The sequence below is a fragment of the Phyllopteryx taeniolatus genome, chromosome 15 (genome assembly GCF_024500385.1).
Source record: "Phyllopteryx taeniolatus isolate TA_2022b chromosome 15, UOR_Ptae_1.2, whole genome shotgun sequence".
Lineage (NCBI taxonomy): Eukaryota > Metazoa > Chordata > Actinopteri > Syngnathiformes > Syngnathidae > Phyllopteryx > Phyllopteryx taeniolatus.
In genome coordinates this window covers 18639559-18663482 of record NC_084516.1, presented here as the reverse complement: position 1 = coordinate 18663482, position 23924 = coordinate 18639559, and the positions used below count along the sequence as shown (strand labels likewise).

At 40.1% G+C, this 23924-nt stretch overlaps 1 protein-coding gene across 11 annotated transcripts in view; it reads right to left on the bottom strand.

Moving 5' to 3' along the window:
• The window catches only part of LOC133465315 (transcription factor 4-like), a 193873-nt gene that overhangs the window by 31388 nt on the left and 138561 nt on the right, over window positions 1–23924 (bottom strand). For 10 of the 11 annotated variants that reach the window (XM_061748005.1, XM_061748004.1, XM_061748010.1 and 7 more), the window contains 3 exons: window positions 2705–2810; window positions 1650–1798; window positions 321–471 (listed from right to left, as the gene is read on the bottom strand). In XM_061748005.1, the coding sequence (XP_061603989.1) occupies window positions 321–471; window positions 1650–1798; window positions 2705–2810 (406 nt within the window). Of the gene's footprint in view, window positions 1–320; window positions 472–1649; window positions 1799–2704; window positions 2811–23874; window positions 23901–23924 lie in introns of all 11 variants that reach the window. The other variant, XM_061748006.1, reaches the window with a different exon arrangement.

Sequence of the window (23924 nt, the reverse complement as noted above, 5' to 3'; positions counted from 1 at the left end):
GATTGTTTATGAGCATATTGATCACCTAAATCTAATGTACCCACAAAGTTTGTAAGAATATGGACTCATCGTTCCTATCCGTGTATGTAAGAAGAGGCGTACATCTTTAAGCTAATTTGTGGCTGGGTGCTTTGGAGGAGGACTACAAAGACAATGTACGTCTGGGCAAGTTCTGTAAACACCGTAATTTGGCGGCGTAAGAGATTACGTGCAAAGAGTCCAGTGCGTGACTGATCTATACCATGTATTTTTTTGAAGCTTTATCTTTGACAGTTAGCTGCAACATTGGTTCAGGGTCAGGTTATGATCAGGGGTCTTACCCATAATGCTGTCTGTGCCGTTGGTGGGAGCAGTGGAGCAAGAGGCGGTGCTGTAGTGATTGGTCCCGCTCCCGCTGCCCGCTCCTCGGTGGAAGCTGGACATGGGGGGAAGGCTGGAGTTGATGTCTGCTGATGAATGTGCTGGGTAGCTCTGAACAGAAACGTCCAAAAGAAGGCAGGAGCTCATTTGAATAATAAAGTGTTCACATAAGTGCACGGACCAAGTATCATTTTGTCATTTTTTCTGAACAAAGTGAAGCTATTTAAAGTATGTAGTAAATCCAAAGATGTAGGTTATGAATGTTTTCTTGCCCGATCAGAGAATAATACTGTTCAAATTGTCTACTTTGAAAGACCATGAGTATAAATGACATTTAAAATTGTTTTGCTGTTTTGAAGTAAGAGGCCACAAATAACATTTAACAACGCATCCTTTTGATTTGTTATTTTTTTTTACCCTTGTTTTGATTTGTTGAGTTTAAAGCCAAATGACAGCATACTTTAAATATACATAACACATCAATGTGAAATAATGAGCGGAGGGTTTTGTTTTTTCAATTTGATTCCTTTTTTAGATGTCGAGCCGCAATTTCAACCAGGCAGAACAGTTCAGTTCAGTTCAGTTCAGTTTTTCCCACACCCCTCTGACATTCCACTGCAACAGTGAAGTAACTAAATATAATGCAATGATTCCCAACCGCTCTGCTGCTGCACAGAGATCATCAAGTGTGCCATGGGAAATTCCATTTCAATGAATTGGTCTTAATATTTAGATGTATTTACTACAAGCAATGTCGCTTTGCTCATCTATCGATGCCAGCAATGTAGAACGACCGGCACAACTAAGAAATACTTTTCCACTAGATGGCAGCGTGTAGAATTAACCTGTGTACCCACCTGTTGCCATTCGGAACGAAACAGGCCCAGATTTCACACTAAGTCAATTTGTGAGCAAATCATTATTATATATTATATATATATATATATATATAGTGTACTGTAAACACTATTTGTGACATATTTTTGTTCGGTAATGTGCCATGAGATTTTTGTAGTGTAAAATTAGGCCTTGGCTCAATGAAGGTTGGAGACACTGCTCTATTAGAAGCGTGCTAAAAAAGTGTGACAGGAAAATTACAAAGCGAACTAAACCATAATTGAAGTGAGTGAATTACGGTTTAGTAATAGTCGGAAACTGGGCTAGAATAGAATGTATTATACATGATGATGATGATGATGATGATGACAATATTGGTGATGATTAAATTAGGGTCTGGAAAACTTCAGAGACCTTGGTGGTTGTAACGAGTCAATAAGATCTGGGCTCACCAGTCTGTCGTGAGGATGAACCCCACAATAGGAGGAGCTCTGGGAGGGGCCATGGGCAGAGTTCCCCCCTCCCAACATGCTGCTGTGGTAACCCTGTTGGCTTATATTGCTACTACTGCTGCTCCAGTGGTCACCGCTGTGGTGACCATCTAAAAAAAGAGGACAATAAAATGGCTCATTTGATATATAAGCGTGGTCTTTTTTTTGGGGGGGGGTGCATCTGGTTAGTTAAAGGCACATTAAAAATCATCTATACTGCAGAATAAGCAAGAAAATAAAATTTAAAAAAAACCCACTGGGATTAAATACAGTAAAAAATAATGATGAATATACATACAGTACAGATTTGTAATGTAGTCATACTACACACATCATTAGAACTATCCTGCATATTCATTTAAAATAGCTGTCGAATCAGTCAAAATACAATAAAGAATTATTTTCCGCAATCATGTATCAAGTATTCTTTGGAGTGTTCTGTATTTGTTTTTAAGAATGGTTTGTGAATGAGGGCCAATGTCCCAGCAGATTACATGCAATAATCCCCTCCCTTGTTTCGACACAAAATTCTCACCTTTCCTGCCCCTGAAAGCGTAAGCAGCAACAACACGATTGACATTCTAAGCTTCTGCAGCAGGCATAATATGGTATTAGCCATTTGTTGTCTATTCATTAACACCACACACATTTTGGCCACATATAGCAAAAGAAAATGGAATGGATACTACAACTTGTAATATGTTAGAACATCTGCTCCTCATGCAATGCAGTAATCCGAACCACTTCGTGTAATTGTCCGATTTCAAAAAGCATTCCAGTAAAGTCAACCCCAGGTTTCCAACTATGTTTGAGAATAACCTAATTAACACATATTTCTGATCAACAAAGTACAAATAAACACATTCTGTTTTGTTTAGCGCAGGACAAATCCCCTCAAGAAAAAAGGTTTTACACATTTGACTTCAGCGAACATTTTCCATTGCTGTGGAGTTAGAACATTCAGATCAATATTCTTTTCAGAATATGATCCTACATTTTTTCTTCAATAAGTGTACCTGGCATAAAGAATGAGCTTGGGAAGCCAGCACTGGTTGGTTTGGAGTTGGGATAGCCAGGTGAATCCCTGTTGTAGTCAGCTGTACTGGCAGATGGCGCGTATACCTGCAAAACAATACCCAGTCGTGTCAGAAATCATGTACGGTATGTGTGCTGACACATGATTGATACTCGATTGAGACATCCATACTTGATTGACACATCCATAAATGCGCTCGTTTCTAAAGGCGGTCTTAATGGCACACACTTTTCTGGGGTCTGTGCTTGTTGTACTGAAAACACACATCAACATTCATCAATATGCTATACCACTGACTAATGCGAATTGCCTTTCGGGTGAAAGGTGGATTACCAACTGGACTTCTAGTCAGTCACATGCCGCACATAGACAGACAACCGTTCACACAGTAAATGATCGAGAACTATCATTTCTCTATTTCTGGCTGGATTTCATACACTGACTAGAAATAATGCTAAAATGCCCTTTTTCAGTGGTTGTTTTTTTTATTGGCATTATGTGATCATTTTCAAATTAGGGATGCTCAATTAAAATACTGCTTCATATCTTTAAATCTGGTAACTAGGTGAATCCATAAATACATCCAGGGAAGTTGCAAACCGCAACCAGCACAGATGCAATATTTCCGCAGCCCAATCTCTTGGCTTGGTTCACAGTTCCATATGTTCTTGTTTCTTAAGAAAAACAAAGTTGTATTGACAAAAAGAAAGTTGTATTGACAAAAAGTTCTTCAACTTAAATATAATATATATATTATGTGGAACATATCATGATATTTAAAACCTTATAGAACTGTCGAATCACAAAAATGCAATCGACTTCAATAGACATTTAAATATGCAAATATATAAATAGCAGTATAACTATGTAAATATTCTGTGGCATGCTCTTAAGAAAACATACATTGGTGAATGCCACATTCATTTTGAAGTGGATAAGTGGCACCAATGTTCATATTTGTGGAGTTTGTTGGACTGAACATTATTGTCTCAAAGTAGGGGTTTGTGCACTAAACACACCCACGGCGAACAGTTTAAAAATAATACATTGTTTAACTTGTAATTTCCTTCACAATTCTTGTAACCATTCACTTAACCTATATGACCTACCCTTTCCTTCTGACTAACACGGTGTTTGTCTTGTTTGTCGTCTGTCACAACATGTTTTCTGCCCTCCTCTTACTCAGGTCTGGTTTGATGTGCAAATGAGGACCAAAGCAGTGATTTTCCTCTCAGAGGGGGGAGAGCAGCACGGCAGTCTTACACCAAAACTGTCAATTGTGAGACTCCGCGGAGAAGTAGAGGCCTGTTATCACTCAAAATAGGTGACGTACTTCCCTGCTAACGCAGCGGCCACATGAGAAGACAAAGGGGGCTCCCTATTACATTCCTCCGCTTGTGCGTGCTTGGAAGTACGTGCGTGTATATAGCGTGCAAAGACTCAGCCATGACACCAGCTCGTGCCGGATGACGCAAGCTCTGGAACAACTGTGAGAAGCTCTCCACTCAAAGACCCCCCCCCCACTCCATCTCCCAGTGAATAACTCCCTCCCCAGCTAACCCTGATCAATTGCTTCTTATAAAAGGAATACATGTTTTCTATTTTTTGAACCTTTGAGGTTGCATGTGAATACAAGAAAAAATGGGGTACAGATGCAACAATGAAACACAGAGAGATGATCTAAAGATAAAACAAACACTTGGGGGTACTACAAAAATCTGTTTTGTGTTAAAAACAGAAATGGCTGAAAACTAAAATCTGCCAACATCTTTACACATTAAGAATAAAGCTTTTTTTTTTTGTACTGCAAAAACTTGCTTTTATGGCTGCAAGGGAGAACTGGTCCCGTTTTATTTTGATTAGTGGTGTGCACAATGTCTAAAGGTTAAATGATCCAATTAAAGTTATGCTACAGCCAGACGTGCACAGGTGTAAAAGTAGATGAAACAAATGGCTCCATTGAGTTATTAATATGTGATTTCATTACGTGGCGTTGCATCAGAACCCTCTAGAGATGAAATTTGAAACATATAAGCCCCTCTGATTGTAGCAAAGGAACAAAGCGAGGATTAGTATGACCCTGACACCCAATATAACAAGCTTTAATCATGGGTCAAACATGGCCTTGACACATAAAGGTATTGCCAGCATGCAAGGGAATGGAACGTCAAAACATTGTTTTCATATCGTGTTTCAAAAATCAGCATTCAAATAAACTTGAAAAGTGAACTGTGACCACAGCCTACATAACAGCTAGAAAATAATAACATAAATTATAACATTTTTCTGATGTTGTGGATTTGGTGTCACTTTTACTAAGTCATCACGGGTGAGTTTTGACCCGTTAAGACCAATGAGATGAATTATTCAACCTCTGTCAGCCTTATGCTATGGTCAAATGTGAAAACAATTTTGCAGCTAAAGCATTCTCATACATACAGAAAACTCAACTATTTCTTTCTCACTCAGGTTCTATATAAACTAAAACATCCAAGAATGGTGATGTTTGAGAATCAATCTCGAGCTCATATCCCCCAATTGGACTTGTGTGAACACAGCAAATAAGTACTGGTGCGATTCGAGAAAGTCAGTCAGCACCCCCAACCATGCATGTACTGTGGCCGAAAAAAGGTTGGGGACCACTGCTTGACATGACTCTTTGTTTTGTATTCTAGGACACACTGTGTGCACAGTAGCACAACAACGTTAGCAATATTGTATATCCATCCTTTTCCCACACTGCATTATCCTCACAAGGGTTGCGGCGTGCCGGAGCCTATCCCAGCCATCTTTGGGCTACACCCTGAACTGGTCGCCAGCCAATCGCAGTGCACATATAAACAAACAACCATTCGTGCAAACATTCACACCTAAGGGCAATTTAGAGTCTTCAATCAACCTACCGCGCATGTTTTTTGGGATGTGGGAGGAAACCGGAGTGCCCGGAGAAAAACCACGCAGGCATGGGGAGAACATGCAAACTCCAATATTGTATATATATATTATAATATTTTGTGTGGATCAGTGTTGCTTTATTCGCTACACCAAACCTTCCTTTTTACATTCCCGTGACCATTCAAAGAAGAGATTGATGTCACGTGGGTTGTTGTGACGCAATTTGTTATGCTTTAAATTTTTATCGTGTGACCACACATCGAACCGGGGGGGATAGGTACATTGTTCGAACTGATTTGGACCTGAGAAAACGAACTAAAGGTGGTAAGGCAGGCACCCTTATACACACAAAGCAGCAAAGAAAAAAAAACTCCAAAAAAGATGAATAAATACGACTGTGAGAGCTTCTGCAGAATTTTTATTTTGCTTCCAAAAATCACACACACTCAGTGCATGCATGCACGCGGTGCACGCACACACACACACACACACACACACACACAGTCTGTAGTTGAGATTAGAGCTGAACTTGAATCCCCTCAAACCCCTTCCTCTCTTCTCCGGTGAGAACTGAAGTCTCTGATCATAAAACCACATTTATTGACAAGAACGCCATTGGAAAAAACACACATACAGGGACATGTTTTTCCTGTGCTTAAAGTATTTGAATTGATGTCCCAGAGACATATTTTCCCCTTGAATATGCTGTTTCTACTGGTGACGAAAGAATGTGATTTGTGTGTGAGTGGGACATACAGAAACAGGTGCAGAGTGTGTTCAAGTATAAAGAATGTAAAGAGACCCAATAACAGACTCTTTTCCAGCACACACACACACACACACACACACACACACAGAAAAGCAGCAGTATCAGTATTCCCACAGTAAGCGGATCCAAAACCAGTCAGAAAGCTCTTAATCGTGTTGTCACTTCTTTCATAACTGGCAAACTTAAGACCACAATGGAAAAAAACATAATAAAAGAAATGTAGACAAATTTATCATTAACCAGTACTCTTTAAATGCAGACATACACTACAACAGGGGCTCCCAATGCGTCGATCGCGATCGACCGGTCGATCGAAGGTAGCCTCGGTAGATCGTCTGCAGGTATTTTTTATTTTTGCGGACCGGGAGACGGGGCACACCATTGTTAACGGGCATTGTTTAAACAATTTTCCTTTCAAATTCAGAATGTCAAATTTTAGGACAGCAAATGTTGGGTTCTTAAATGCAAGTTTGATGAGTATATTTAGATACTTTGTTTTTTTCAAAGTGAAATATACATAATTCCTCAGATTAAACAGACACTAGTGTTTTGTTGAACATCTTCAGACTGCAAAAATGGAATTGTTTTAACTGCATAATATTTCCCGGGCTGGATAATAATCGTTTTATGAAAAGTCAGAGTGCTGCTACAGAAACACAATGGAAAAACTCAAGTCACCGGTAACAAAGTCACCCCCAAATGGACTTATAGAATCACAAGAATCACTTGAGTTCTATTGAGGAAAATTGGTGACAAACAGAACATTGCAACATTATAAATGTGACCAAAAAAAAAAAGAAAATGATAAACTTAAATAGTTCTCGATTGTGTACATTTAAAAAAAAAAAAAGTTTGACATGAAAAGTGATGATTGTCACAAACCGATCAATTTTGTGAGTGCGGATGGTTGTTTGTTTATGTGTGTCCTGCGATTGGCTGGCACCCAGTTCAGGGTGGACCCCGCCTCTCGCCTGAAGATAGCTGGGATAGGCTCCAGCACGCCCGCGGCCCTCGTGAGGAGAAGCGGTAAAGAAAATGGATGGATGGATGCATCGATGGATGGATATGCAGTACTTTTCAGACACTAACAATTGCTTCGCACAACATTCCGTGTCGGTGCTGTTCATACAGAACAGCGACCTGGGGAAGGGTGAAAAATTACCAGCTTCAAAAAGCAGTGTAAAAGAATAAGAATAATGTAATGTTGGCGTTGCAAAAATGACTGAAAACGGTGCGCAACACTACAACCAACTGCTTATCCACCTGCACAGAACAATCTTTTGCATACCCTGTATGTGATATGTAAATGAAGGCTGTCTTCGTTGGACAAAATAGTCGTAAAGTACATGAAAACTTTGCTCGAGGAGCACAAACACTACAATAACACTGTGTTCTACAATCGCTGTTTTGACCGGGATATCACAAGCCCAGATGGAACATGCACGCTCACGTCCTCCGTTTCAACGGACTACCGTTTTCAGCATTTACTGCACATGGAAAGTGTCACTTTCAAAACAACTTTTATATCCATTTTCAAAGAATCCAAAATGTTGTTGTCATGTACATGTTCAGAATGATGATCTCTGAAAACTACTCCTTTGAAGTACATCAAAGCAGTTATGATTGTCAGTATGATTGCCATTCTTGTTTTGTTGTCCATAACAAAAATAAAAAAGGGCAAAAAGACAAGCGATTCCCTGAATGGACTCATGATAGCTCAACCTGTTGCACCCCATGACGGACCAATGATACAAAGCCTAATAAAACCCGGTAAAACCTGTGTTCACAGAACATCACAGATTGCATCAAAGCGTCACCCTCGGCAACGGCGGGAGAAAATAAAGACACATTCCACTGAAAACTGATTCCTTCTGGGGCTCACACACACAAGCAGCAACCAGCTGTGTGCTCACTAATCTGAACCACAGGTGAAAACAAAACAGTTTTCTGAGTGATACTTTAACTCTTCATGACAGTAAGTGTCACGTTGGCGCTTGACAAATTATTATTCTGGTCTAGAATTTGTTGGACTATTTTAGAATTTCTTTTATTGTGTCCAAATGTTTGGAGGATCACGTCAGCCTCTTCACCCACCTCTGTCTTCATCTCGTCTACTTTGATAAAAGAACAAGACTTTGAAAAAAAACAAAAAAAGAAGCCGATTCCTACATGAGAGCCTTCATCGTTTTTTGTGTGGATCGCAAAGTAATCGGTGCACATATGGCTTTTCCTAAGGTAGTAGCAAAAATGTTCTAATAAAAGGGTATTCACCATTTTCCCTTCAAACTGGACTATTGCTGCATTCCAGACTGCTTGGAACTCCTCAAGGTTGGCATTTCAGTCGAAAGTAAAGACAAAACATGGCTCATGACCTCAACAAGCATTTGTTTAGCATTAGCGGTACTGTATATTGAGATCATGCTGAATATGCTGACTGTCTTTTATCGTCAGTCCCTGCTCCCTTTTTTTTTTTTTTTTTTACCTAATTGCTTAATGTACATGCAGTTAATATAGCGACATACTGTCTATTTACAATAATTTCCATACACATTATCTCTTCAGATAAATACAGATAAAAGTAGTTGATACGATCTTTTAATGACTGTTTCACAATCACAACGGAGGTTGCAGTTGTAGAATGCCACAGTTCTTCATCTCGGTGACGTCGGTGTAAATCGGTTTACACGATAGTACAACTTTGATCAGCCTTCCGATGCACTTTATCGAGTTGGAGGTCTGGAATTAAAGATTTCTTCAATTTTTCTGGAACGCAGCAAGCATTGTTCCCAAGGTTTGAGGTAACCCTGCATTATTTTTTTGTTTAAAGTCTTGCTAAATTCTTGTGAAAACAGACGTTACGGAGTGCGTGTTTGCAATGTCTTAAACCTTCTCATCTGTCTTTTTGTGCTTAAAACAAACTCTCTTTCTGGATTCAATCATTCAGTCCTGTTTGGAGCTCAAATCTTTTTGTCATATATATAGGAAATAAATGTAATTAAAACAAACAAAACTTTGTTAAACATACATTACCACAGCCAGCAAACAAAGTATAAATCAGACGGCTTGTCTTTCGTAATCACCTCACTCTCTCACAACACATACACACATACTTTACCACGCTTCATCCAAAGCAGATGTGCTGGAATGTGAACACTCAAAGGAGCAGTCACGAAACCTCTTGACAGACACACATATACACAACAAAAACACAAAATAACACACATCCACACAGCCCGCTGCACCTGTGCCGATCCCTTTTTTTTTCTCTTTGTTTCCCTCTCTGCATCCTCCTGCCTGTCCTCCGCCTCTCATTCCTAAATGGCTGCGTTCTCTTTCATCCCCCACAAACATTTCAGCACCACAGGGGGTACAAACAGTGCATGGCCAGATCTGAACAGAAGTGCATTACTTTAGTATCTTTTTTTCTTCTTCTTCTCTGTAGGCTCGAGTACCTCAGGACACTGACCTGACCTATCCGTCTACCTGTCTCATTCATCACCCCCTCCCCACCATAATTCTGCTCTCAGAACCAGACCTGAGGCAGACATGGTTAAGTGACTCAAACATGCCGCAGACAGATCAAACATATTTTTGGGGGCTAGCTGTTTTTTAGATGTATTTTTATAGAGGAGATCTGAGCCATGGTCTCAGAGCCCTCTGAAGGTTAATTATGTCCCAGATTCAAAACACATGGAAGGAAAAATTGTGTGCGCAAGCGCGTGTGCGTATGAGCACGTGTTTGTGAGAAAGCGGAAGGAAATCCCACCGAGCTATGCCGAGCCCTTTATTCTACCAACCTGCAATTGGGCTAATGTGAACCAGATGCACGCACACACACACACACACACACGCATTCAGTTTGAGCATGCCTGCCTAATTGAATCCATATGAAAAAGTCCAGAATGAGGAGGATTTTGGAAAGGAAAAGAAACAAATAAAACACAAAGTAGAAAAGCAGAAGGAAATTAAAGAGCATGCAAATTAATTTGTCAAAGCTGAAAATATGAAAAAGGAGCTATTGGTAAAAAATTAGGCGATGGGTGATAAAACAGGACAGGAAGCAATCAAATACATTGAGGGGTAAAATAATAATAATAATATTAAAAAAAAAAAAACACACTCACACATCTGCAAAAAATACGTGTGAGTAATTGAAAACATGCGGCGCCTTCTCACAAACACACACACACGCACACACACACACACGCACACACACGCACACACTATCCCCCTCTTCCTCTCTCCTCGTGGAGCTTCAGCTTCCTGTGGATTGATTAGAGCCCCCTATGTGAAGAAAAGTGGACTCAGTGTGTGTGTGTGTGTCTGTGTGTGTGTGTGCACGCGTGTGTGTGCGTGTGCGCCCGTGTGTGCATGGGTATGTTTCTAAGTATTCTGCACCTGTGTGAAGGGGGGCGAGTTAGATAGAAAACAGTAGGGGGGCAACAGAGCGAGACCAAAGTAGAAAGGTGTGACACACAAGTATGAGTGAGCAGAGGAGAGCATACAGTGGATAAGGGTATATATATATACTGTATGTGGGTTAGGAATTGAGTTTCAAATTATGTTTCATCATCATAATAATAATAATTACAATATCAGACCAAATATATAATAATATTTATGATTATATATTAACTTATTTCCAACAGACCTTTGTCTTCATTTCATAGCATGTGTCTTCAGTGTCCAGTTTCCATTTTTTTTGTCCAATCAGATTTCAGTTTCTGTGTGTTGCCCTGTCAATATAATCTGCCTTGGGCCTTCAGAATCTCCGGTGCCTTAGGATAAATAGGCACCACGAACAGTGGCTGTCTTTCTTAACCAATCAGATGTCATATTCACTACTCTCACGTCACTCTCTGCCTTCGTTGCGTACTAGTCTCTCTCTCGCCGTATGGCTGCATTTCCCCACGCTCTGATTGGGTGAATTGCACATCCTCTGATTGTCCTGCTGCTATCGCAATGGGACTCTTTGGGGTTTTCACAAGTACCTTAAAGACGGACGAATATCGGACATGATTAAAAATTTGGCGGCATGGTGACACATCCGCCTCACAGTTCTGGGAACCCGGGTTCAAATCCGGCCTTACCTGTGTGGGGTTTGCATGTTCCCCCCGTGCCTGCGTGGGTTTTCTCCGAGCACTCTGGTTTCCTCCCACCTCCCAAAAACATGCATGGTAGGTTGATTGAAGACTCTAAATTGCCCGTAGATGTGAATGTCTGTGCAATTGGTTGTTTGTTTCTATGTGCCCTGCGATTGGCTGGCAACCAGTTCAGGGTGTACCCCGCCTCCTGCCCGATGACAGCTGGGATAGGCTCCAGCACGCCCGCGACCCTAGTGAGGAGAACCGGCTCAGAAAATGGATGGATGGATGGATATATATATATATATATATATATATAATGCACTGCACGCCACTGGCTTCAGCTCACCCGTGACCTGAGTGGGGTTAAGCGGAATTCAAAATCGATAGATGGAATTTACTTTTTCAGTTTTGACTCACTACTAGGGCTGCAACTAACGATTATTTTAATCATCGATTAATCTGTCGATTATGTTTTTTTTAAATTAATGATTGTATAAAATAAAAACCCTTTTAAATTTCCATCCCCTTTTTCAAAAACAGGACATTATTTCAAATGGATTGATCTTGGTTTGGGCCATAACATGTCAGAAAGTAGGCAAAAATGTTGATCATTCCTTTGCAAAGTAAAAGCAGATGTTTGAAAATGTGTTATTGTGATTAAACACAAAGATAATCGGCCTGATTTCATGGAGGACTACAGAAATCAGAGAATATTTACTGTTGAGAGGCTGAAATTCTGAGGACTGGACGGTTTTAAGTTAAGCAACATCTGTAAATGATTCATCAATTACCAAAATAGTTAGGTTTCGATTAGTCGATTAATTGTTGCACCTCTACTTACTTTCATTCTTTAAACATTACCTTTTGTCATCTAATAAATAAGGAGGAATCACATGGCTCAACTGCCTTATAGTGCGGCGATTGGCTGGCTCCAGTTGAAGTTTCCCAATTTAGTTTTCCCCCCTATAAAGGGCTACTATAAAATAACAAAACTGAGCTTTACTTTCACTGAAAATAGCAACAATACAAGCAAATTGCTTGTTAAGGTTCGAAGGTCTTATCCTGCTTCTTCTCGCCTTCCCCACCCTTTTCCTCCTCTCTCGTGAGGCACCAGACTGTTTATCTATTATTTAGTGGTGTTCTCCAGCACCAGTAACCTATTTAGCAGCTCCTCTTCTTGTCAGTTTCACAAACCTTCGATTCCTTCTAAAAGTTACCCGTGTTCACCGTTCATCTAAGAGAGTCAATTCAGCGCAGAAACTTCCGCCCTTGCCAAGACAAAGATATTATATTTGCATATTGTTTAAGATAAAGCAAAGGCGAACTATAAACGTCGTGTCAGAGTATGGCATTTAGACCCAATCACACTTCATATCCAAGGTATAAATGTTGAATTTACAGTTTCATTGTTATATATTATGGTACTATAAAAGTAAATTTTCGGTAAAAGGCTACTAAGTAGTGTCTCACATCAGAGAATAGAGACAGTGGACAAGTTAAAGATTGTTCTGCAGAAAGACAAAAAAGCTATAATAAGCCAAAAAGCCCCATAATAAAGCAACTTGAACAGATCTCTTAAAATTAACGCAAAGAAGAGGAAACGGAGTGAAAAGTAGGAGCAGTTGTGGTGCACGTTTATATTGTAGACCATAGTAAATGAATTCAAGATGGCGTTTTCGCTTGCCAACCTCCAGAACATCAAAGATTCAGACAGCCGGTGACGTTGCACCGTTTAAAATGACCACTAATTACACACATTAGCTCAGGGAATGTGTGTGCTTTCTGTTGCCTTCTCTATATGTACTGTGGACGTGGATGAGTGTGATACAAACCTATACTTATGTACAGTATATCTTCGTATTCAGGTGGTCCCTGACTCTGAACCTGTTCTGCCCCAAAAAAGTAAGTTGGCATAAGAATAAAGCAGCATCCTTTGTAGAAAACACATTTTGGGAGATGAGATGAGGGTATTTTGATTGGCTGGTCTAGCACCCTCATTCAATCATTTCAACATAACCGGTGCACAGCATTCATTGCTCACGCACATTTCATTATTAAAAATAGTTAAGTGTTATTGTAAACCACAATGCATGTATACTTTTATATACTGCGTTAGCATGGCTTGGTGACGGCTGCTTGGCTGGTCGCACGCTCAAAACCCGGAAATGCACGTCCAGCAGTGGGGGAAAGCTTATGCTTCCGAAGTCATCCTCCAAGAAGCACAGCGCAATTCTAGTTCTGAAATTGAAGCCATTTATTCCTCAACTCGTCTTAATTTGACAGGTGATGCGAAGCTTTGCACAAGATTCTGCGCGTTGTCACACAGCCATTTTTCTTGAAATGAATGGGTGTGTACCAAACACGAAGTGGGCAGGGTTCGAATATTAATTGACGAAACTACGTCACAATGACGGTAAATTCAAATCCACCCGTTTTGCAAGCGGTTCCATTTTCAAAAGCATTCAATTGACGAGCCGCATAGATGTCAAACTTAAACGAGGTCACATGACTCATATTGACCTATGTTAGGCATAAAAGAGGAGAAAAAAAAATATTTGGATGGAAGGGCACCCATTTGTTTTGAAACAAAATGTATGCTTTTTTTTCCAGCATCAAGGCCGACTGAAGCACACAGGTTAAGATCTGGCCAAATTAGCTGCCAAACTATAAATTCTGAAAATTTCAATGCCTCCATTTTCAGTACATCTTATCCTACTCAGGGTCACAGGTAGGTGAAGGCTACTCCAGGTGACTCCAGGGGTAAGGAGGCCTAAACACAATTCACATATTGACAAAGACACGAGCACTCACACTCTCAACTAGACCTATGCAACATGCATGGCAGGCGAGTGACCACTACACCACTAGTCACTGCAGATTTCAATAAAAATGGAAATGTATTACTTTGATGACACCATGACCATTGTGGAAGCTTGTCATTGTACTTTACTTTGTTACAATCTGAGTCCACTTACCATAATTTCTCGTGTATAATGCACATTTTCCCCCCCCCAAAAATTGTCAAACGTCAATAGTGCCCAGTATACATAGGTATAGGGGAAAAGGAAAATGTATTACAATTTTTTTTTTTGTTTAGTGATAATTATTTTCTGAAATGCTTGACAGTTTAAATTGAATCCCATTAAAATAAAATTAAATGTGTTTCACCTGGCCCTTCATATTTTCTTGAAAGAATTGCAAATCTTACAAATTCTGCCTGGGTAATCAAACATATGAGCACAACTGTGTTTTCTCATTTACTAAATAAAAGTAGGGCTGTGAATTTTAAAATAAGAGCAAGTAAACAAAAGGAAAGTATTACGTGTTCAAATAAAGTGAGTAACTTCAGAATAATTATTTGAAAAAAATAACAAAATACAGATCATACTTTGTTTTGATAATAGGGGCAGAAGCAAAATCCCTCATTGTAAAAATGCATTATACATACGTAGAAGGGTTTTCCATTATTTCGAGGTCAATTTTGGGGTGTGTATTATACATGAGTGTGCATTATACACGAGAAATTACGGTAACACATGAAACATACAGAATGTGTAATACACACAGAGATGCTGGCCAGCTAAATTGATGACAAACAAGCATCTCAACTGAAAGTTAGTTTTCTGTTGTGTCTCTAAAAGACATCCACACATCCATTTGTTGTGTGTGTGTGTGTGTGTGTGTGTGTACGTGTGATATAATGGCCATCCACATCATTTTTCTCAGGAGATTGAGTGGTCTGTTCTCAACACACACATGCATACACACACACACACACACGCACACACACACACACACACACACACACACACACACACAAACGATTACTAAAGTGGGGAATATGGAAGCTCATAGCAAACATAATGTGACTTTATAATATCCCCCTGACACAGGAAATAGCCAGGGTCTGGGAGTGAGAGTGTCAATGTGTGTGTGTGAGAGAGTGTCTGAGGAGCGAAATACCCATCAGAGGAAGGAAATAACGAATCACACTGTGGCTTTTCAGCGCACCAAAGGCTCCATAAACTTCACAAGCTCTCCCACAAACATCGCAAAGTTAAAAATCTGTTTCATTACCTATTTTAGATGCATACCACAGTATAATTTATTAATAGGTTAATTCAAGTTTTAGCTGAGCTTCATCATGTTGTCTTTGTTCCAAATCATATATATGAACACATGCGTGCGTGTGTTTGTGAGTGTGTGTGTGTGTAACTACTCTTCCACATCTGTATGTGCACAAGTGTGTGTCTGAATGCCTTCTCCATCTGTGCTGGTGAGTAACGAGGTGGTTTTGCATGTCTGGCACACATAAGAACTTTGCTGTGTTTGTGTGTGTGTGCGTGTGTGTGTGTTCTTGTTTTTTTTTTTTTTAATCCTGTGTGTGAATGCAATCCGTCCCCGCCTGTGTGGAGTTTGCATGTTCTCCCCGTGCCTGCATGGGTTTTTCTCCGGGTACTCCGGTTTCCTCCCACATTCCAAAAACATTCATGGAAGGTTAATTGAAGACTCTAAATTGACCGTAGGCGTGAATGTGAGTACGAATGGTTGTTTGTTTCTATGTGCCCTGCGATTGGCTGGCGACCAGTTCAGGGTGTACCCCGCCTCTCGCCCGAAGATAGCTGGGATAGGCTCCAGCATCCTAGTGAGGATAAGCGGTTTGGGAAATGGATGGATGGATGTGAATGCTCCTTTTCAGGCCGGAGAACAAAAACACTTCTCCACAGGTGATGGCTCTTTACAAGACTCTTCCATACTCGTTTTATTAGGCTCCCATTTTCCTTTCAACCACCAGGACATTTTTTGGCAAAGGAATCACACAGACGTTTTTTTCCCCCACTTCTGTTTCACCAATTTCCTTTGATTTAATCACTACCACATGCTGATGACTTCCAGCAACTGTTAGCAGGAAAACTGCTCAAACACACATACATACACACAGTCACGCAATCACAAACACAGGCACGCAATCACAAACATAGACACACATGCACACACACACACACAAAGTCAAGTCTACTACACTTTATACTACTGCAACACTACCTGCAGGTGGTTTTATCACTGTTACTATGCTGAATACACTCAGATGTGCACTGGGGCTAAAGGGACTTTGTGTTTGTGACAGAGCATCAAGAGTTCAACACATGTGTGACTGCTCCTTTAAAAATAGCCAAGAAGACATCTGGGCCAGTTTGGAGGGTTTTTTTTTTTTCCTCCTTTAGGATCTTGACCTCATAAATAGCAAAATTCAAGTCAGGAAAAGACATAATCAGGCCTGAAACAGACGAGACCACACAGCATGAGAGAGAGAGAGAGAGAGAGAGAGAGAGAGAGAGAGAGAGAGAGAGAGAGAGAGAGAGAGAGAGAGAGAGTCCTCCCATGTGGACCTCAGCTGCAACCGAGAGCCTTTTTCCATCTGTCACTTTCTTTGCAAGGTCAGAGGTCTACATTGACATGATAAGGGTTTAGCATCAAACAGCAGATTTTAAACCTAAAAAAATACGCCATTACAAACAATAAAGAATTCAGTTTTGAATGACAGTTTCAAAGAAGAATTCATGTTTATTATTGAGGATGTAGTTTCCATTGATGTGGAGATGCACTGCTTAATGTTGACAGCACTTTATTTGCTCCTGTCATCTCCAGTAAGTGACAATATGCTTTAAACATAGTACCATTCGAATGATGTAAATAATCCATCTATCCATTTTCTATACTGCTTATCATCATTAGGGTCACAGGTGTGCTAGAGCCTATCCCAGCTGACTTCGGGCGCGAGATGGGGGACACCCTGGGCTGATTGCCAGCGAACTGCAAGGCACATACAGTATAAACAAACAGACGAACAACCATTCACACTCACATCCAGACCTAAGGGCAATTTAAAGTAATCTATTAATTTAACATGTATGTAAACCATGCACAGGGAGAAAATGCAAATTCCATACAGCAAGGATTCAAACCCCAAACCTCAGACCTCTCGAAAGGAATAATTAGCATATTGTTCAAGGTTACTTAGATGTGAGAGCATGTAAAAGGTCAAACTTGTGACCCAACGATGAATAATGCATAAAGGTCAAAACTGGACACAGAGATGCGGTATACAGCATTATACTGGCAACCAGTCAACATGAATAGCTGTTTTAGGAGACATTCACGAGAAATACTTTACTAACAGTTAATGAGGACATGACTAAATATGCTAGCGATTATTTGCCTAAATTTCCAATGATCAGAACATACAAAGCAAATCAAAAGAGAAGCAAACACTTTGCTGATCTTTTTTTTTTTTTTTTTTTTTTTTAGAATGACAATCAACTTGTTGTATCTTGAACAGAACACTACAGTGCCGTGAAAATGTATTGTCCCCCTTCTCAAATTCTTATATTCATGGATAGTTTCCCCACTTTAATGTTTAAGATCATCAGACAAATGTAAATATCAGGAAAATATAACCCAAGAAAACTTAAAATGCTGTTTTTAAATGGTGATTTTATTTATTAACAAAAACACATCTTCAAGGTTACCCGGTCCTGTGTTAAAAAGTCATTACCCCCCTTGTTAAATCACAAATTAATTGTGGCTAATTACAACTTTTGATTAATTTTCACTGCCCACACAGCCCGATTACCTCCGGACATTATCAATAAAGGAAACACTTAACAGAACCTGTCTGACAAAATCAAGCCGGACAAAAGATTGAAAAAAGCTGAAACAAATTGACACGATCCAAACAAATTCAAGAACAGTCAAGAAATAAAGTCATTGACGTCCATCAGTCTGGAAAGGGTTAACAAAATCCATTTCTAAAGCTTTAGGATTCCAGCGAACCATAGGGAGAGCAATCAACCCCAAATGGAGAAATTATGGAACAGTGGTGAACCTTCCCAGGAGTGGCTGGCCTACAAAGATTACCCAAGAGAACAGCAATGACTCCTCCGGGAGGCCACAAAGGAACTTACAGTAGGACAACTTCTAAAAACCTGCAGGCCTCCCTTGCCTCAGTTAAGGTCAGTGTTCATGACACAACAATAAAGAAGACACTGAGCAAAAATAGCACCCATGGCAGAGTTTCAAGGCAAAAACCACTGCTGACCAAAAAGAACATAAATGCTCATCTTACTTTTGCAACAAAACAGAATGTTTCCCAAGACTTTTGGGAGAATATTATATGGACTGACGAGATGAAAGTTGAGCTTTTTGGAAGGTATGTGGCTCGTTACTTCTGGCGTAAATGTAGCACAGCATTTCAGAAAAAGAACATCCTACTAACAGTCACGCATGGTGGTGGTAGTGTGATGGTTTTGGGCTGCTTTTCTACTTCAGGACCTGGACAACCAGCTGTGATTGATGGAAACATAAATTCTGATCTTTAACAGAAAATCCTGAAGGAGAGTGTGAAGCCATTTGTTTGTGGCCTGCAGCAGGATAACGATCCAAAACAAACCAGCAAGTCAACTTCTGAATGGCTTAAAAAAACTAAATGAAGGTTTTGGAGTGGCCTAGTGAAAGTCCAGACTTGAATCTAATTGAAATGCAGTGTCATGACCTTAAAAAGGCAGTTCATGCTTGAAAACCCTCCATTCTGGCAGAATCCAAACAATTCTGCAAGGAAGAGTGGGCCAAAATATCTCCACAGAGATGTGAAAGAGTCATTGCCAGTTAAGAAAACACTCGATTTCATTCGTTGCTGCTGAGGGTGGCCCAAACAGTTGTTAGGTTATATATATATATATATATACATATTACATGTGACAATTAAAATGAATATATTCTGAGATAAGTAAGAAACTGTGCACATAAGTGTGTGTAATGGAAATATAATAAAAATAATCACCTTTGGACTTTGACTCCTTATTTGAGAATCAATAATTCATCCATCTATTTGTGATTAGTTTTCAGGCCAAATGCCAGCATGTCAGTAGAGAAAATGTGTCTGCGTGCGAGGAGGTGCGTTGAAATGTAGCAACAACCCAACCCAGCAAAAATGAGTTGCAGGACATGAAGGCAATGAGCCCTCTACTCTCCCCAGCAGTTGAAGCCGTCAGGGTAAGAAGAGGCCTGTGCACGCACACACGTGCTACAGGTTGTCAATAACTTTCTCACCTGATGGAGTATTATTCTCTATGCAGCCGTGGCCCAATGGTTAAGATCATCGCCTGCCACCGTGGGGGACCTAGGTTCAAAACCCCGACTGGACCATCCGCCAACATCCCCCGGACTCACGGCTGTGGTGTCCTTGAGCAAGACACTGATACCCCGAAATGCTCCCCGGGCGCTTCAGCTGCCCCCTGCTCCAGTGTGTTCCACTAACATGTGTATGTGTTCACTGTGATGGGTTAAATGCAGAGAACAAATTTCGTGTGCATGCATGCATGTTCATGACAATAAAAGATGATTCTTCTTCTTCTTCTTCTTCTTCTTCTTCTAAAATAGTAGTCTTATGTTCTTGTATTCTTTTTTTTCTGCCTTTAACACTTAGTAAATTTGTCTAAACGCAGGTAATATGTATTAGTTGAAATTTCGGGAAAAAATCTGCAAATACAAATACATCACATACCGAATTGTGTGTGCTTAAAATGTATGTAAAAAGTGAACAATGTTTTCATTGGTTCATACGTCCAAAAATGTATCAACATTCACTTCTAGTGTATATTGTCACGCTATTGATTTGACACAAGTATCATTGTTCTAAAGCGGTTGCCAAGGCATTTTTAATCTCATTTTTGGATGCCAGCTCTAAAAAGTTATGTGGTAGAATGTGACCGGTGTCACTGGAGCGCCAGGTCGGGAGAACAGCGTTGCTAAGGCAACGTGCTGGCAGGCAACTAAACGCAGCCAAACGCTAAGATGGCGGCCGCGACGTCAATTATTGAAGAGACAGCAGAAGGAGAGTGGGGAGTAGTGAGCTGTACCCTGAGATGCTGGGTCACAGTGAACCCATTGCCATAGTGACGCAGACTGGCAACTTGTGCCCTCGTATCATTCACCATGGCAACATGGCAACCATAGCATTCGCAACACATAGCAGATGCCACTGACACTAAGATGGCTGCCATATAAAATCCCAATCAAAAAACAGATCAGCAAACGTTTGACAATCATCTTGGAAGAAAAGAAAGGTTGATTTGGACCAAAAGGAACAACTTTATGCTCATTTTAAAAGCAGTGTCAAAATGCACTGTTGTGGTGATTTACTCAGTAGACAGTGTAGTTACTTTCTCCACTTTCAACAGAGAAAGAGAGAAACTTGAAGTAATAAACATACCAACATACAGTACATTAATACATTTAATCCCTTATCTCCATCATTTTGTCTTGCAGGGATTTTAACCCTTGACCTCTTCATGTTGAGAGAGCCTGTGCAGCTAATAGCTCATCCGGCTTCTGGGTTACATCACCGGATGTGTTCATACCGCATTCATGATTCATTTCAAAAGAACTTGCTCACTTTAAATGTGATGACAGACAGACAGACAGACTAAACGTCAAGACTGCTCATGCTGGACTGGAGCATTCGTCATATGTGCCAGAAGCAATAAGAAAACGGGTATGGAATGGAGTTGTGCACCGAAATTCAAGCGAACGGGCTGGATATTTCGGAGAAAAGACTGGAGTAAAATGAATAAATGAAAGCCAAAAGATATGACACTCATTTCTCTAGAGATGCTCTAACTTTACTCTAACAGAGGTTGTTCCAAGAGCTTGACAGTTTGAATCACACACACCTTAACTAGTTCAAAGAGAGCGGATGGTGCTTCCGAACATTTGATTCTGATCCTGTTCTGCAATAGCGATCCATAAAAAAGTTGATAAGGATTAGAATATTGGCATTTCCATTTGCCCTGAACAGTGCCTCTGAATTCATTCTACTTTCTTTCTGATATTCATATTGAGGTTGCTGCTCAAGGTTATATCCAGGTGGTATTTATTGGCCGGGGAGTCGACATACACGTTTGCACCCGGCGTTACAGCGTTTTTGGTCCTCAAATTGATGTTTTTAACAGTGTGAGAACAGACGCTAAGGAATACTTTACAAAGAGCGATTTAATAATTTCACAACTGGATCTGCATTTTCACTGAAAGGTATATTATTGGCTGGACGGAGTTAGCTCTTGTGTTTGACAGTGTAAACGGTCGACCAGTTAAATAGTATAAAAAGCTATTTTCAGTTGCAGTGTGCTTAAACAGCCACTATGACACCCTAATAGCCAACACATGGACGGTCACTTGCTGCCAGCAACACAATCAGGACTACATTATTAGGCCCACGCTGGAATAACAAAGGGATCGGATCAAAGAGATGATTAGTGCAACACTTTGGGTCTCCAGAATTTTTGAATTTTCATTCTCTTCATGGCTTTCTTTCTGATCTTTCCAATCTAGGCACTCATCTCGATGCAGGTAGGCAGCACCTGTCTGACTTCATGCTAAAAAGCATCTACATTGTCGTCCCGTTTTACTGTGCTGCAGCACGTTACTGTTTTGTTGTTTTTATTTAAAGTGTGACAGCTGTCCGGTGATTATCTGTGAGTCCATGCAGGCTCTCTAACTGCTTGCCACAGCATGACTGACCCATTAAACACACCCACAAACACAAAAACACACAGACGTATGCTTAACAAAACAATAAGCGGACCGTTTTCCACGTCGACAATAAATACTGGGAATGTTTCATGTGTGCGTGCTTGTGTGTAGTTGTCCACGAAGTCCACACTGCGAGCAACACAGAGACACATACGCTTTGTTCTTGAGCCAAAAATCTTAACTTACTTAAGCTTGCTTTCCCGCAGCACAGCTTGTGCTTAGTACATATATGAGCATCGTGTCCACACTCTTCTCAGTTTAAAGGCAGTATGAAAATGCTGGATATCAAAATGTTTGTTTTTAACATATTAAATATGGTATTCAAGTATTAATATTACACGCATTGTCAAGAACAAAATGTGATTTAACTGGAACATTTTAACTGCTAGCACATTCATTCAAAAGAAGAATTGTATAAAAAAAAAACATCTCGGGGGGTGGGAGGGGGGGGGGTGGCTTGAATAACAGTGATGCTTGAATTGAATTATGAAACTGATTTTCAATTAATTTTGACATTAATTTTGGAGTGAAGACAAAAGTAAACCAGTCTAAGAAGGTCTACATTGAAGTGGACAAGTAACAAAATGAAGTACAGTAATTCAAGAATCAGACTTTAAAAAATAAGGCCAAGTCGACATGTGTAAGCAGCATTAGATTGCTGGATTGTGTCAATCCCAGAAATACAAGTACATATGTTACAGGAAGTTTTTTTCTTTCCAAAAACCCAAAATTGGAAAATTAATGGATAACAATACAAATAATTATATATTAGCATAAAAAATAGCATTGGATGATTTGTGTATATCGGGTGGAGGTGTAATAAATTTATTAAACGCTGTATTTGCATGTTTTAATCAAGTCCAGAATCAGCTTTTGCTCGCAGTAAACATCTCTGATCACTGCCTACCTTATTGGTAAACAAAACCAGACCAAATTCAGACCATTGGAGCCAACATTGAGCAGGTAAATACAGGTCTGATGACATCCACTGGGCTTGCACAGGGCTAGTTCTGTGCCGTTAAAAGTCCTTTGGACCATGATGGTCTGTGTGCATATACACTCAACCAACCAGCCAAATGAACCATCATCATCATCTGCTTCTGCTGTTGCCTGTCTCTGTCTGCCAGATGACCTTGATTTTCAGAGGTTTGAGCGAGCTGGCAGGCGCTCAGTCAGTCACTGGGTATCAAACCCGTCACTCGCAGAAAGAGATTCTGTTCTCATTGGATAGTTGGAGGTGGAAATTGCCAGCTTTCCGAATAATGCTGCTCTATTCGGCTATGCAACTGTCATTCATCCCATTTACTCGTGCGTCACATCCCTGCCTTAAAATGTGTGTGCGTATATATATATGTGTGTGTGTGTGTACGTGCCACACGTCATTTGGCAGCAGTGACCTTACACATTAAAGTCAAGGGTTTATAAAGACACAGAGAGAGAGAGAGAAGTGACACATTACACAGCCTGCATCGAGCGGACAATCCGCACAGAATGCATTTAATTCATTATAATGCAACTACAAAAATACCATTGGTATTGAAAAGAAAATGTGTTAATAATAATAATAATAATCATCATCATCATTTTCCGGTTTCCATGCAAATTAATAATACAGAGGAAAAAAAGATTGAACAAGAAGTCTCATTATCTCCGACATCACCAGTCAGACTGACATTCAGATTTGACAATTAGATGTCACTAATGATCTCCTAATGACCCTTTTCTTGACATTAGTCATAATGAGAAGACAGAATCACAAGGGAGGGAAGATACGTCTCATCCCTCTAAAAATAAACATTGAATAATCACCTGATCTGTTTGGTGAGTTGTTTCAACTAGAAGAAAAAAAAAAAATCAGT